Here is a 16,625-nt window from a genome sequence, read left to right as displayed (position 1 = left end):
CCCTAACTCAGAAATCACGACAGCAGTGTAAAACTTCAGATCTCAAATATTATCAAATCTAATGAACCACCACCTAGAAATAGAGGTAACTAGACAAGCTATACCAAATTCCTAACAGGAATGGACAGCGCTCTCACTATTTTCTACCAACACAGGGCCACCGGTTGCTTACAGTGTTAGTACAATCAATCCAGACTCACCTCACACGAGGTGCCATCATACCCTGGGGGACAGTCACACAACTCCACCGCAGACGCCACCTTGCTCCCAGCTGAAGTGTGGTCAGCAACCTCAATGCTAACGCTTCTTAGTCTGGATGAAACAGAAATGAAGCCATTAAAATAGCGAACTACATGGAAATACATGTGCAGCTGGATACAACAAACAGTATAAAGTGACATTAGGTGGCTTGTTTATGTTCTCTTGTATAAATATAAGGAGGTTTTCATATTCAAAACTACTTCTTCCTAAACTATATGTCTGTAGGCTTGTTACTATTTTTGTCCATCATGTGAGGGACACTATGGTCAGACAAACATTAATAAAAATAGATTTAAAATGTCTCACACCACTGTATCAGTAGATGGAAGGCTATTCCTGGCCTGCAAGCCACATGTGCCAGCTTACACTGCAGCTGTATTTATAGCAAATTTGATACTAAGCAGTGTCGTCAAAATTTATGAACCACTACTCCAGCCTTCTAAAATATTACATTGCTAAGCTTTGGTTATAGGGTAATTTTATACTGGAGATGTGACCTCTGAAAAAGATTTCAGCTTTGTACAGGAGGATCTAAGTATTATATGTATGAATTAAAAAGGTATATATATGAAATCTTCTACCACATACCTTGGTTTCCCCAATGACAGAGAAGACAGAGTTGGAGATTGTTCTCCAACTCCATTAAAACATACATGCTAAACATCGGCTAAACAGCCATTCTTTAGCCCAACACTGAACATGATAGTTATTTAAAAAAAAAAACATGGAAGTATAATGAGAGACAGCAAAAATCCTTTGATAAGCTTGCAGATAATAAGTAAAACCGATGTAGTTTACCTCAACAGTATCCATTTGGGAAAGGAATTTGGAGACTTAATTCTTATGAAAATTCAGAAGGAACATTAATGCATTATTGAGACTCAGTGACTTATATTTTCATCTTGCAATCTTAACTGTGTTTGATTACTGGAGCTACCTAAAAAGCTTTTTTTGAAGTCTTTTTCAGCAAGTAAATGTCTTTCTATTATGACATGTATTTTGTTAAAAATAATCAATTTTCTTTGGAAAATGTACAACAAACTTTTCCTCCATACTAAGGCATTTATCTTCTGACTGCCAAAAAAAAATCATCAAAATTATTTGGATGACCTTGGATAAGAAAACATCCAAGAAAAATATTTTGTTGTTACTGGAGTGGTTGGAGGAAAAGTTAAGACAGGATATTTTCCCATTTAATTTTACAGCTATGCTCAACAAGACAGAGATGAAAGGTAAGGTGAAAAAAAAAAATTGGGATGGAAGCTTCAGAAAAACAGAAATTTTGCCACCACTAGGGACATGAATGGACTTCAGAGGGATTATCATTGCAGATTATGGAGTTAAAGACTTGAATCTAATTTGGTGATATTAGAAGTTCTGTAAAAGGGTCTTGAAACTATTTTAAGAGAAGGATGCACGTTCCTCTCCAGATGTTCCGTAAGACCTCTCTCACTTTTCAACAGGTCTCCTTCGCTCCATTGCTGCAAGTTTATTTTGCAATCACGCTTTTGCGTTTTCCTTACAGTAAAAGAACCAATCTCTAGGATCTTAGATATCAAATGGTGTTGACTTTACCAGTAAAAAAAATATAACAATTTAAGGAGAAAAATCTGTAAATCAAGAAACAAATTACTAGTAAATGGCCAAGTTTTATTTATCATTTGAACTACAGCTAGTTCACTCCCAGCACATATCTTGGAACAAAGAGAAGCACTTACACAGAGAAACAATCCTCCCAGTATTATCCCACATTTGTATTCACTGAATTGTTCCAATTTTCATTATGTTCTGCTATTTGCTAAATGGGATTTTGATGTGTTTAACAGTTTTTAGCCTTAACAGTTACTCAGTGAAGAAAGCTGCAGTGGTTTTTTTTTTCCTCCTATTTTGATGTTGCAATTTTGATTCCTCGATGCCATTCTGCATTCATTAAAATACATAATGCTGGCAGTAATGGGACACTGGATCCTGGAGATGCATGAACAATTTGAGATACAACATTGAGACCAAATATTTAAGTTGACTGTTACTGTCAGCAGGCAACTGTTGACTTCTAAAAACAAACAAGATTAAAAGGGAAGGGGACGTTTCAGGCATTATCAGCATAGTTTACTGTCTGCTATGCCAGGCAGCTGAATCACATCAGCTTCATAAGGCACACAAAGTACCGACCCAATCATTCCTCATTTGTCCTGAAGGTAATACTGCATAGGGAAGAAAACCCTTGGCCTTTCCTTCCCTCTTTCTCCTTGTGTCTAGGACTGATTCTATATGTGGTTGCAAGCAACCATTATCTTTAGCTCCATAGTTTCCAGTGCTCATCTGAGTATCTACATCAGTGGCCACTCTGAATATTAAAACTGAAGACAGTGCTATTAAAGTTTCTTTGAAGCACAAGCTAACAATATTAGATCAAGCAAAATGATAAAAGAGAGCTGTCTTTTCCTGGCCTGTTGCTTCTACTACAGATGGACTTAACTGCAACAATTTGGAAGATCTGTCAAGTGACAGCAGGATCTTGATTTAAACCCAGAAGCTGTGATCACTTTCAAATTGATTGCTGCAGTTCTGTGTTCTCATTTTTTATCCTACTTGATCATCTAAATGATACTCCACTCATTTGAGGAAGCTTCCTAATTACGCCATAGAGCAATATCAACATTCTAAGCTTAAAATGACCCAAAAAAAGTTCTCAAAAACACAGAGTCAAACTCACCATTACCGCATGAATATTTTTTAGTAACTACTTGAAAGCGCTACTGATTAACTAATGTTTCCAGTAGGTTAAACTAGACAAGGGTGAAAAATATAATTTTTAAGGTAAAGCTCTTGCTAGCTGGAGACAACTTAATTGAAATTTTAAGTCTCTTTCTACATGACTGCAAGAAAATTGCTTAATCTTACAATGCTTCCATTCTGGCCTCTTCTCAAGCAGAGATTATAATAGCACTCTTGGAAGTCCTTACATATGTGGTGTCATTATCCATTTTGAAAACTTACAGTATTTAAATGAACAGGTTGCTTAATATAGTAATCTCTAATTAGTATGTTGCATAATTCTGCTGATGCTTTGAGGCAGAAAGTGTCATTCATGAAGGATCTAATAACCCTGTAATATTTCTGTCTCTCTGCCAGACCCTCTTTACTCTCTCAGAGGAATATCCATCTGTCCACCACACATACCTGTTTACAAGACAAAAACTCTTAGTTCAAAAGTACATATGTACTAAGGCTTAGCTTTGCACTATTTCTTTGGCCAAATGTTTTCCTTTGAAACCCATCAAGAATGGTTCTTAATCAGCCCAAGATATCACAAAATATCCTATTCATTGGGTCTGGACATTTTCCCTGTGGTACTAAATGGGCAGAGAAAAAGAGGTTTTTGCATGATCATAATGTTATGAGCACAGCCTTGCACCTAGTATGTTTTAGCATGAATGAAAGTCAGAGACTATTAAAAAGTCAGTACTGAGACACACACTGAAAATCCGCAATATGCCTAAACCAGTTCATAAACTGGGCTGGATGACAGTAGATGCTGTTCTCGCTACATCATGTGACTGGGAGCACGCACTGTTCTGAGAAGGTTGAACTCCACACAGTAAATCCCACCCTGATGGGTGAAACTCCTCCAGTTAAATCAAAGGTGAAAAATCTACTTCATTTAATTATGACTGGAATTTCATATCCTCTCTTCTGTCACTTCAAACTGCAATGAGCACCCTGACAACACACAATAAAATGTGTTTACTTTACAGCAAAGTAAAGTATTTTCAGAGACTTCAGGACATGTTGATGGTAACTATGCTAACACAGTAACCATTGCTTTCTTCTCTGGTAAGAGACATCATAGGGACAGCTAGAGATGTACCAGTAATACAGAAACATTTATAGCGAAAAAGGTACTCTTTAAAATTACTTCAGTCCCTTCCCCTAACCCCCTTTTAAACTGTTGCCTTTAAGGGATCAAGCTTCCTAACTGTAATGTCACTACATCTAGAAGATGGTGGCTACTAACCTGCAAAGCCTAAATTATGTGTTTGTCCTGGAGCTCTTTGAACATTTCAAAGACATGTTTCTGGAAAGTTACCTATAACACACCACTGAAATCTTCCAAAGGCTGAATATGAACAAGACTATAAAACAGCGAGGCATCACACATGGCCAAATAATACGCAGTAATCTGGGATGCAGGCAGCAATGCATAATCTCCCAAACGTGCCACTGACAGGTCTTCCACAGGCATGAAAGTACAGACTCACCCCAAAATCAGTCCTCCACTCCTTTAGTTTGGAAAACTCTGACTAATGGGTTTTTTTTTCATTTTATTTGAATGACAACAGAATGGAAGAAGAGTACTCCCTGAGCTCCCACTAGTCTCAGAGGTAAGCTGTGGCTTAACAGCTTCTCATGGTCTGCTCATAGTAAGAGATGAGCTCTGGCCTGGTGGTTTGAGTCTCCTCTAACACCAGGAAGGTGATGGGCCATGAAAGGTTTTCACACTGGATGCAGGGAGATGCAAGACTGATGGCCAAATGAGCAAATTAGGAAACAGTTTGGCTCAAACTCAAGCTAGTTATGGTTCACAAACTTATTTACAGAAAGGTAATACATACTAAACCACAGAAAGAGAAAGAGATTGAAGAAACTTGAATTCTTTTTGCAGGGAAAAAATAGACTGCCAAAGCTCAACTCAGAAATCTGCATGCTGTTGACACAACCTGCCTTTCAATTTAGGATGCATTTTAATTACATAAGTATTCAAATGATGGTTGGATTGCTTAAGAAATTTCACAGTAGCAAAAACTGTATGTATGCTCTCAGCAAATAATCACTAAAGTACTATCAGCTCCCTCCATTCCAAATGGGTTTATGCTGCTGAATCAAGCAATTTGTAGGTTAAGGAACATTTCAGGTTTCATGCCTTCTGAGTAAAAAAAAACTACTACGTGATCAATTCCATTGTACATTTTAAAATATTACTTGGGCCACCTAATTATTAATATATACACAGAGTGCAACCACACAGTATCAGGAGAGAGACTGCCTTCTAGTCTACCTGGAATATTTGCTCATGCATTTATGAAAATTTTAAATGCAAGATGAGCTTTACAGGTTCAAGCACACCACAGCCACTGAGCTAGAACAACTGTCTTGTCTCATACAACGTGTCTTTCATTTTATCAGAAGACTCAGAAGAGTTCACATGAAATCAGTGGTTTTAAGCAGTCCAGGCAACAACCTGACATGAACTGAGGGAAAGGCTTTGGGATTAGCCAGTTCTGTGTGTGGTACTGATTAAAAACACAGAAATTTCCCCTCGAGCCACTTTTCCAGCTTAGAGGCTTAGGATATTATTTTCTGGTCCACTGTTAACGTGGCTCTGTATGCTCATTAAATAGGGAAACCAATATATAAACAATATATCATCTCTTACTTCAACATGTCATTATTGCACTCCATGATTTACCATATACATGGGAATCACAGTGTTCACAAAATAAACATATTTATAGAACTGTCATTCATGCCTTAACAGTCCATGTGATTCTGTGATTTTCTTACAAGGCAGCTTCTTTCTGTTGTCTTTCCTCTGTCTGCCTACCCAAAATAAAAAAAAAAACCTAACTGTTTGAAATTCTAGATGAATTCTATGGATTTCATGACAATAAATTAGTGTGTTTTAAATTGTATCAGCTTAGTTGTCTGAAGAAACAAGAAAAATATGTTGAGAAGCTGCCTATAGCAAACGGACACGTTTCCAACGTTCACCTGTAGATGGCATTCATCCCATTGCTGTAGGTGGCTCTTATGAGGATCCTCTTTACATTTGCAAGGATAGTCATGAATTCCCTCCTGCTGACTGGAACATCAGTGCCATGCACGGAGAAAGATTCTGGTTTCAGCGCAATTTCTTCAGTGTGCTCTTCAGAAGGCTGCAGGTGAATCCCCTCTTTTGGAGAGCTGATTCTCAAGCCACCTCCCTAGATAGAGACATGAAATAAAGACATTTAAATATGAAAAAAGTCAGGAGAAAAAGCTCTGTACCCAGTTCGGGTACCGAATTTATTGAATAGTATATTTTTACAAGAATAATAAATTTCAGGAATAACATTCACCTTTCAAAACCCTGAAATAGGTTTGCCTTATAAAGTTGAAAGTCAGTGGAAAAGAAAGTTCAAGTTATTCAGCTAACACCTAGTGTCATGGCTTTGCATACACAAAAGCAAATTCATACAATGCTGAGCTGCCCAAGAACAGGTCTGCTGAAAGAACGTGAAAGTGTTACCTCAAACAATCAATTATTTTATTTCTCCATTCCTCCCGATGCACAGGAAGAATATAGTTCTGTAAGTTACTGCAATATTGCCAGAGGCTCCTTAGATACTGAAGTTTAGTTCTCTAAAGCGTGTCCATTTTCTGACACTATAAATTAGCTGAAAGTACGTGGTGCACCCTGCTGTTCTGTGTCCTCAACCACCAGGCTTCATGCTGAACATCTGAAGAAGCAGGCAATTTTCTTTTTTTTTTTTTGTGGCTGAAGATACAATCACTTTACCTCTATGATGACATCTGATTGAACCATCAATTGAAATGCCTCTTCTTCCTCTGTGAAGTCATAGGAGACTGTAAATTTCAGATGTCCTCCAGCAGCTGCTACCTGGGGAGAAAAAAAAAAAGAAAAAAGAAAAAATGCAATTAAATCAAAGGAAACAGGCCTTAACCATTTGGGGACAGTTTTCCCCAGCATCACTATTTCGCAGAAATAAACCTCTAGTGTTGCAAACCCATATGCAGCTACCTGAAGATTACAGCTCTACAGACCATTTCCTTCTTGCTCAACCATCTAGAAATCACGCTTAGTCATTTTTCTTCTATTCCTGTTGAAGGCTGCAAATTCAGCACATGGACTTACAAAGTAATCAGAAACAGATCTGAAATCTATGCAAATTGCCTCTTGATACTGACATTAGGTTTTCAGTGTATTTCAGTTATATGGCCTTCATATAGGCTGGGCCTCTACAATAGCAGCCTTAGGAACCTGTAGAAGACTTAGTAACTTCAGTTTTGTTGATGAGGCAAAATACCAAAAAAGAATAAAGCTCAGTGATGTTTTTCTTAGAATGACCTAATGTAATCTAAAATAAAGTAAGAATTTTCCCTCATGGAGTCAAATAAATTTACTTGAAAAGAATGCTCCAGCTCTTTTCTCAGTTTGACTCAGCTTTCAGTGAGAAGAGTCAATAACCAGGCTCTCATGTCATACCAATATTCTTTTTTTTTTTTTTCATGCCCTTTAGCCCCCAAAACCATGGCACTGACACTAAATTTTACAGGAAAAAAATGGAAAAAGTAGATCTGAGTTTTAGAATGCAAATCAAAAGCTGCAGACTTGAATGACGGAGTTCAGTACAGAAACTGTGCTTTTTGCTAATTGTTTGGAAGCAGCATAAGTAAATCAGAGGTTGCAAGAGATGCATTTATAAACCAACATTTATCTGCCTCACACTTCAGTGCAATATGAGCCTCCTCTCTGAGACTTAAAAGTCACAGGGATCCTTCTGCTTTTCTAGTCCATTCTGCTGACCACAGAGCAAAATCATGAGTCTTCTACAAAGGGAATAATCTGGTTATTCTCAAGGGCATAATGTGCAATCTCTTGTTCATCACACTAGATGGGTTTGCACACAGAAACAGAAAGCAGTGAAAATCATCAACTTCCTTATTTTATGATGCATCTAATTTAAGGGAAGAAAAAGATTCCCAGTACTTAATGCACAGAAATAACTGATTTTGAATTAACCACAAAGGCGTAAAACTCCATAAGCTGCATCTGAGGCTATACAGCTAATTGCTAGGTAAAAACAGAAAGTTAACTCAATTTCATAACCGAAAGCTTGGGTCACAGAATCATAGGATCATAGGTTATCTCAGGTTGGAAGAGGCCCATAAGATTCATCAAGTCCAACTCCTTGCTCCTTGCAGGACTACCTAAAACTAAACCATAAGACTAAGAGCATTGTCCAGACACTCCTTGAACTCTAACAGGCTTGGTGCTGCGACCACTTCCCTGGGGAACCTGTTCCAGGGATCAACCACCCTCTCCGTGAAGAACCTACTCCTAATGTCCAATCTGAACTTCCCCTGACAGCTTCATTCCACTTCCTTGTGTCCTATCACTGGTCACCAGGGAGGGATTAGCTGCCCTGGTCCACCTCTCCTCCACCCTCGGTGAGAAGGTTGTAGGCTGTGATGAGGTGACCCCTCAGCCTTCTTTCCAGGCTGAGCAAACCAAGTGACCTCAGCCACTGCTTGCACATCTTGTCCTCAAGATCTCCCACTATCTTGGTCACCCTCCTCTGGACACACTCCAATAGTCTGATGTCCTTCTTACACTGAGGCACCCAAAACTGCACACAGGACCCGAGGCGGGGCTGCACCAGAGCAGTAGGGAGTGGGACAATCACCTCTCTCAACCAGCTAGCTATGCTGTGCTGCATGCACCCCAGGACATGGTTGGCCCTTTAGGATGCTACTGTTGGGAACACTGTTGACTCATATTTAACTTGCTGTCAACCCAAAACTCCAGATATCTTTGCATAGGGCTGCTCTCTAGCTTCTCATCCCCCAGTCTGTACGTATAAGTAGGACTAGCCCATCCCAGTTGCACAATCTGACACTTGCTATAAAATTTAACAATTTTATACAGTTAGTGACTGCCCAGCTGCCTGTCTATCCAGGTTAGTCTGTAAGGTCTACTGAGAGAGATGGAGTCCACAGCTCCTCCGAGTTCAGCATCACTGGCAAACATCAGCATGGGATGTCTGTCTACATAGTATCCAAACCTGTTAGAGACAATGCAACTAAATTCAGCCTTGATAATAACAACATGAAAGGACTTTTTTTTTTTTCCTTAGACACACCTTTCATGGCATATTGGTTTTCCTCGTGGTCAAGGCTGGTTTATAACTTTAAGAGGAGTGTAGAAAATTTAGATATCCCAAATGCTGGAGGAAGTACCCAGAATTGCTTTCAGCTTTAGACAAGCATTTTAAAGGAATAACTTTTGCAGAATTTTACAATTTCTGTTTCAAGTTCAGACTATCTACAAGGTTTCAAGAAAGTAAAAATGACGGGAAAACAAAGATTGGGTGGTTTCGGGCAACCTATAAAAAAATATGTACCAAGACTTTTTCCTCCAACTACATAACCTTTACCTTAGTAAATGAAAATCCAACACAGAGAATTGATAGGTCATACAGAAAAATGAAAGGACAGGTTCTGATTTAAAATAAAGGCAGATAGAAAAGCAGTCAACAATGGAAACTTTGACCAAAAATCTTTTAGAAGGAGTAGACAAACAGATAGTAGTTTAGAGAAAGCAACCAGAATGGATTAGGGGCTTCTAAAATATGACCAACAGGAAACATGGGAGGAAAGGGGTGGGTTTGACCAGTCCACAAAAGAAAAGGCTAAAATGAAATAGGAAAATAGTTTACCAAAACATGAAAGATCAAAAAAAATGAAATGACCACTTATTTTCCTGTGGCAACTGCAGGGAAGGCATGAAGAAGATTCAGCTTGAGTATACAGAAAGCTTTCTGGCTGTAAGGATGTTCAAAACAGTATCAAGCTACTTGAAAACGTTATTTAATTCCTTCATTAGATGTTTAACAGCAATTCAAACATGCTGAGATACTCTAGGCATGATGCCTAAGAGATGGAATCTCACTAAGAGGTCTCTTGAGGTCTCTGGCAGCCACAGAACTCCGAGTTTCCTGGCTGCAACTGTAAAGATTTGCATATCACAAACAGAATCACACACTGAAATCAAGGTCCCAGAATGGCACTTATCGGAGAGAGTACCTAGTAGTTCAGAATATATATTTACCTTGTGTGCTGTATAATACCAATGCAGATTAGAAAAAAAAATCCCAAACTTATTTAAACCAGAAAGTACTACTTCCTTCTGCCATTGTTTATAAAGGTAATTTCCTTCCTCTGTATATTTAAAGTACAAGTTCATTCACAGGCAATAGAATTCAGAGGTCAGCCCATGTGCTGCATGAACAGTTTGTCTCATCTAGTACAAAAAATACTTTTCACTGAATTTTTTAATACAAAGGCAATACAGAAGTTGGACACCTGAACACCCTTCATTTTGATGTTCTCTGTATCACCCAAAGATTCAGAGAAAGCAACCCGCCTCAACCCCAAAGAGAACAGAGAATTAAAGTTTGCCTTGCTGATGACAAGGGCATGTATTGAGACAATAATAGCTGACTAAAAACGTCAAGGAAGTTCCACAGAATTTCCTTTGTCTCTCCCACCTGTTTTTAGGTTAAAACATAAAATATTTCTTCCCAGCTCAGAAGGCCTAATCTATGTGTTCAAGAAAAGTCACAGACTCCCCAAGAAATACAAGTATAGCAGAGAGAAATCACAGCTATCTTAATTCTAATCCACAAGGTTTCTGGCAGAAACTTCTGGCATTGTTTTGATTGTTCTTGGTTAACTGAACTTCTACTGTTATGTTACGCATTGTGAAAGATTATAATCAGACAAGACTGGTTACGACATCCTGACAGTTGCATTCTGGGTCAGCCAAAGCCCTCTGAAGCAGGACAGATGGCTCCTTTCCTATGAACAAATGCCCATGCTCAACAGGAAGAAAGCTGGAGGGTATGAGGAAGCACTCACTACTAACTTGTGTAAAGCATGCTTTGATGTTGTGTGATGTCTGTCACACCAAAATCACTTTTAAAATCAAGATAAGTGATAGTAAGTGCAAATATCTACAGCACTGAAAACAACAACATTACTACAAATATTTGCAAAGCCATAGATGAGGAAAGCTTGCATCTCTCTCTGTGGAAATCAAATTCTAGAAGTCTTTCTCTTCCTCCATTTACTCAGTCTGCTGTCAAAGCTTTTCTGAGGCAAGCTGTCAGGATCTTCTAATGTCATTGGAGAGCACCTCTTTCTTACATAGCTTTTATAACCTTATTCGTGCATCATTCGGTGATTCACACTTTTGCTTCTGAATGCCTCTTGTAACTCTGCCTGTAAAGTTTTAGCACTTCCTCCACTACGCTAGAGGCTGCCCCATTTCTTCTGAGCAGTATCTGCCAAATGTCACTTCAGAAGATCAGGAGCTACCTCCACTAAAACAGGGTGCTGTCTACAATCCCTTATCTCATTAAGCTGTAAAATGCTCTTCTCTCAGCTAGGAAGAGATTCTGTTTGAGATTAAAGCATCTAAATATAGTGGCCCATTTGTGAATTAGATGACCATGACCCTCTTGAGGGGAAGCCAGATGGAATGCACTGGAGGATATGATACAGCACTATGTGGCTATGTGTAGACAACTGAAAGAAGTCCTTAGTATAGTCAAAGGAATCTATGAAGTAGCTGGTCTATAGTTTCCCCTCCAATGGATAACTTTGACTTTGAAATCACTTCCAAGTTATTTTTTAAATATAAATATTAAGTGAAGACATAAAAAAACATTTCACAGATGAATAAGGTAATACACTGTGTAATACACTTACACAGTAAGTGTATTATTGAAATAAAAAACATGCACCTGGCTCATATGTTTAGTAGTAAAATCTATATGAGACTGGATTTAGCTCAGAGAGGCTTTGATCTCAGGCCTAATCCAAGAGAACATGACATCTTCAAAAGCAAAAATATAATACAGCATTAAACTAGATTTAGACCAATAATCATGTTAACACCAGACTTTAGAAATAAGCAAAATAAAAGACATCAACAAATATTGAGAAGCTGGACAACCTTCTTCACTGTTAGTGGTTCTAGCAGAAATATAGTCACTGACACGTTGTATTAGACAGACAAGCATTGCAGAGAGAAGTAATATTTTTATTAGCCAAATATAGGTGCAATACAGCTATAGAAGGGTGACATGCTTTTGGAAACATGAACCCTGCTTGCTATTACATTATTGTATACACAGACATACAATTAGAACTATACCAAGTGAACAAATGCTACCAGAAAAAGGAAAAAAAAAACCACCTCAAACCAAAAAATAAAAGGCTTCTGAACATGAACAAGCAGAACATTCCTGTGGAGAAAGCTAACACACATACCTCTGAAGACAAAACCAAGAGGTCTCACAGCAAGCTGCTGATTCTAGAGATAAAGTTCTCTTAATCCAGAAGGTATCACCAAAAAAAAAAACCAACCAAAAACCACACACACAAAACCAAAAGCCCCATTTGTTTCCTGATATCCCTGTGAATGTTCTTTTCCTTGCTGTCATGATTACAAGACATGGCAAAGAAAGATGTTTCACTCAGTCTTCCAGTGGCTCTGTCATATTCCTGGTGGTAATATCTACCACTGGACAGAGTGCATAAAGGTAATGAAATCATACTGCATACAGTTTAACATTCCCTGCTAGCCTTCTTGAGTTTCCATGAAAGAGCGCTGCAATAAAATGTTGAAGTTCATTTGGACTCTTTCACCTTCACAAACTTTGTAGGTACATGTTTATTTCATGACACAGTTCACAACAAATATAGAGATATCTGCCACCAGATCAACACCACTAACCATGTGAAGGAAATCCTTAAAAAAAGAAAAAGACTGCTCCCATTTTATTAGTGGTGATTAATTTAGTCCATAATTTATTGGCACCTATGCAGCTGTGAGATGATTTCACAGGGTGCTGAACAGACAATGTACTATCTTAACCAATAGCTAAGCGCATATGTGTTCTTCTAGCCAGCCCACCCAATTCAGAAAGAAGTGGACAAAGGGCTGCTTTTTCTAACTTTATTTATTTATGTTTAAGGAAATATTCCATTTGTAATCCAGCTCTCACCTGGATTACTGTCTTCTTCTAAAAATGTAACAGTTGTAAATTTATGATATTTAGGTGGGTTTTACTGATCCAGTCTTCATGCTGGTAGTAGAGTAAAGGAAGGCAGGGACTAGACAAGAATTCTGATAGAACCATCACCAAGAAAACATCAAACTTCAATTCATTTAGTAACAGCTCTCACTAAAGTCCGCATGTTTTAGTTCTACTCAAAATCCAATTAGAGATTAAATAGACTCTCTTCTCTTAGAGCGACTTGAATTTAGATAGTATATAAAAACTCTTCTGAGGCATTATAGTAGTATTTCAGATAAAGCATGTAGCAGAATAATCATGCTCCATTTGAATGAAAGTATAGCTCTGGCTAGCTTTTAAAAAATGCCAGTTTTCTTCATAGGGAATTTAAATTTTTCCCCTGTAAGAAAGGGATCTTTCCCCCAACTCTACCATCTAGAGTTAACTTCCAGAGAAGTTAACAGAACAAGGAGGGAATATGCTTATGTAAAGTAGCCTGACTAATATATTGCTTGGTTCAGTTTTTTTCCATAAGTGTTTTTCTACAGCACTGAACTACTCGGAGGGCAAATACCATTTCAAATCATTCACTGTCACCTCCAGTTTCTTGAAACAGAACACTCCAAAAACCAAGAAGATGTGCAAGTCATGCTTTAGCTGGAATGTTATCAAGAATGTTATGATACACAGCCTCTTTAATTTTTAGTATTTCTTTTATTGATCCTATGTAAAAGCAGAGTTGAGGCAAAGATAAAGGCCTTTTATTCAATGTAGGCACTCATTTGATCACAGAATGCTCTCCAATACCTAAACTATATGCAAAAAAAAGAAAAAAAACATAGAAGTAAGGTATAAAGCATACCAGTGAGAAAACATTCATTTTTGCTACCTTGACCAACCTTACAGAAAACTCAAAAAAAAAATCCTTAAAAACTCATTGGTAAGACCTTATTCCTTCACACTGGATAATTGAACAATGCATTCAGAATAAATCTGAATACTTTCAAGTATCACAGCAATGAAAAGAGCCATCAAATCTGTAGGATTGATTTTTTTCCTTTAAGAGAAAGTTTTCTGAGTAACAGACAAATTAGACCTATCCACAGGGCAAGCACAACTGGTAAGTAGCAACCAAAACTCTGCCAAATTGTACTTCATATATAACTTGGCCATGTGTCTTTAATATATTTTATATCCATACTTGAGCAATTGGGTTCCCTTCTAGAACACATATTAGTCTCGGCTCTGGCAAAGCTCTTCTGTATACTGCATCTGATTGCTAGTCAGTAGAAAGAATGCCCTGGCAGTATCAGCAAAATATCATGTGTTCATATTCATAACAATGGAAACATGAGTGAAGAAAGAACATCAAAAGGGGAAGGCATTATATTCTAGTATGTATCTCCTTAAATACCCTTTGAAAATATCCCTTCAGTTTTGCTAGAATACCAGTAAATCAGGTGTAATCAACCTAAAGCTTTTTTGATTTTTTTGTCCTCCTGCCTTTTCCTTCTTGCTCCAGAAGTAGCAAAGCATAACTTTTGTAAAGTGGTTGAAAACCCTGGCCAACCTGAGCATGACCATCTGACACTTATTTCCAGGCCCTTGATATTTAAAATAGTTTGACACACACAATGTAGACCAATTAAAGTCTTACACAATTATATTAATTCAATGTATCTGCTATAATAAGAAACATTTAAAGGGAAAAAAATAATTCAATAAGAGGCTTCTTATTTTTGGATTTTCTAAATTATACCCATTACCTCAGCCCAGGTTTCATGTTACTGAGATACTGTATTAACATTACCATTTCATAACCCTGGTTCTCTTCCTCCTTGGATGAACTGAACTGCATTATTTGGAAGCAAAGAAAACTTCAAGGCCTAAATAAAATGCAACAATTCATTGTCTTTAATACATAATATTAGAACATTCAATGATATCGTGGAACCTCAAAGGAAAAATGGCATAAATCTCCATTCCCAAGGATGATGGGAACTGAAGGGCATCAGGTCTCCTGTGAGCCCTATGCTGCCACTCCTACTTCTGTTGAGTACCTGCTCTTTCTCAGCTTAGCATAGAAAAAATTAATGGAATCAGTGACTGATTAAAAAATTCGCACACTAAGATTATATGCTGTTTTCTGCAATGTGCGCTTGTGAATGTAGACATTTACAAATTCTCAAATCTCTACCATTATTCGCACCTGTCATTTCCTCTCACTGGAGAGGAGAAACAGAACTGTCTGGCCAACCAATCCTGAAGTTAAAATCCACTTTGCTAATGCTAAACCTAGCCTTTACAACATTCAGAATATATGATTACTTTGTTAGCTACTTAACCATAGTAACCATAGCACATAATCTCAATATGGTTACTCACTTTCTCCTTCCTCCGTTGCTTCCTGTACGATCAAAGTCCTTCCGTAATTGTGCCTTCCCAACCACTGTTCCCCAAGTTGCTGTAACTAGATCAAGGATTCAAAAATACAAAGTAGGGTATGTATTCTTCCAGCAGTGAGGTGGTAAATGTCATTCACATACAGTTACTGCCCATGCTTATTACTGTGGTGGCAAGTAAATCTCAGGCTTTGGAGGTCTCCCAATCTGGCAAAAATATGCCAGAAACTGTGACACTGTAGCTGAGTATGTCAGGCACCCATCACAGAGGGATATTAAAGAAAAATTCATCCCGTATGTCATCAAAATTGCAGACTTTTTTGCCTGACTGAATACAGTTAAACTGCAGAGGAGAAAAAAAAACAGCTAATACAAACTCCCCAGCTGCTGGCTTTTTTTTTTTTTGCAACAGCTGCTCTGATTGTTTTAAGCACCAGTTTAGCAGGGTCAGAGCGGCTGAATGGTGTAGGTCTGGATAAAAATACCACTTTTTCCCTAACTGTGAAGATGTTTCTGACTACTAATGATACTGAAATCAAACTCAGTATTTGAGCATCCACTCTGAGACACGTTTCTAAACAACACATCCTTAGCAAGTGTTTCTAAATAAAAACTGTTTACTGCTGGTCTTTTAACTGTCAACAACCTCATAACTGAAAGAAATTCTTAATTTTACTGATTAAATGTTCATCTCCCAGTTCCATGGTCTCTGGTTCCAAAGGGGTGAACTGTAATTACAGTAGACATATCAATAAATGCCTTCCCATAATATTAGAATGAAATACTAACCAGAACATTTATGTCAATGTTCAGTTCCATTTAGACACAAGAACCAACCCTTACCCTCCCATCTCGGGCTGTACGCCTCCATTAATATTTTAACAAGAAAAAATTTGCATAATTTTGCAAAACTAAAAAAGCACATATTTCTATGGCAACAAAATCCCAGCATGCAAGGATTATTAAAAACAGAAATGAAGGACTATAAAACAAGAGCAACTGTTCAAGTCCAAATTAAAAGCTGTTCTTCATAAAAATATTTCCCCTCAGCCTCACCTCTGTGTGATCTTAAGATCAAAATCTACGAATACTTGCT

At 37.8% G+C, this 16,625-nt stretch overlaps 1 protein-coding gene across 1 annotated transcript in view; it reads right to left on the bottom strand.

Annotated features, from left to right (window-relative positions):
- Positions 1-6,922, bottom strand: part of LOC104512362 (laminin subunit alpha-2-like) — a gene marked incomplete at both ends in the record, with an annotated part of 60,858 nt that extends 53,936 nt beyond the window's left edge. The window contains 3 exons of the mRNA XM_010155309.1: positions 201-312; positions 6,034-6,245; positions 6,821-6,922. Of these exons, the coding sequence (XP_010153611.1) occupies positions 201-312; positions 6,034-6,245; positions 6,821-6,922 (426 nt within the window). The remainder of the gene's footprint in view (positions 1-200; positions 313-6,033; positions 6,246-6,820) is intronic.
- Between the last annotated feature and the right edge of the window lie 9,703 nt (positions 6,923-16,625).

The sequence above is a fragment of the Eurypyga helias genome, unplaced genomic scaffold, assembly GCF_000690775.1.
Source record: "Eurypyga helias isolate BGI_N326 unplaced genomic scaffold, ASM69077v1 scaffold14877, whole genome shotgun sequence".
Lineage (NCBI taxonomy): Eukaryota > Metazoa > Chordata > Aves > Eurypygiformes > Eurypygidae > Eurypyga > Eurypyga helias.
The sequence above is the reverse complement of the archived record's forward strand: the minus strand, read 5'-3'. Positions and strand labels throughout refer to the sequence as shown.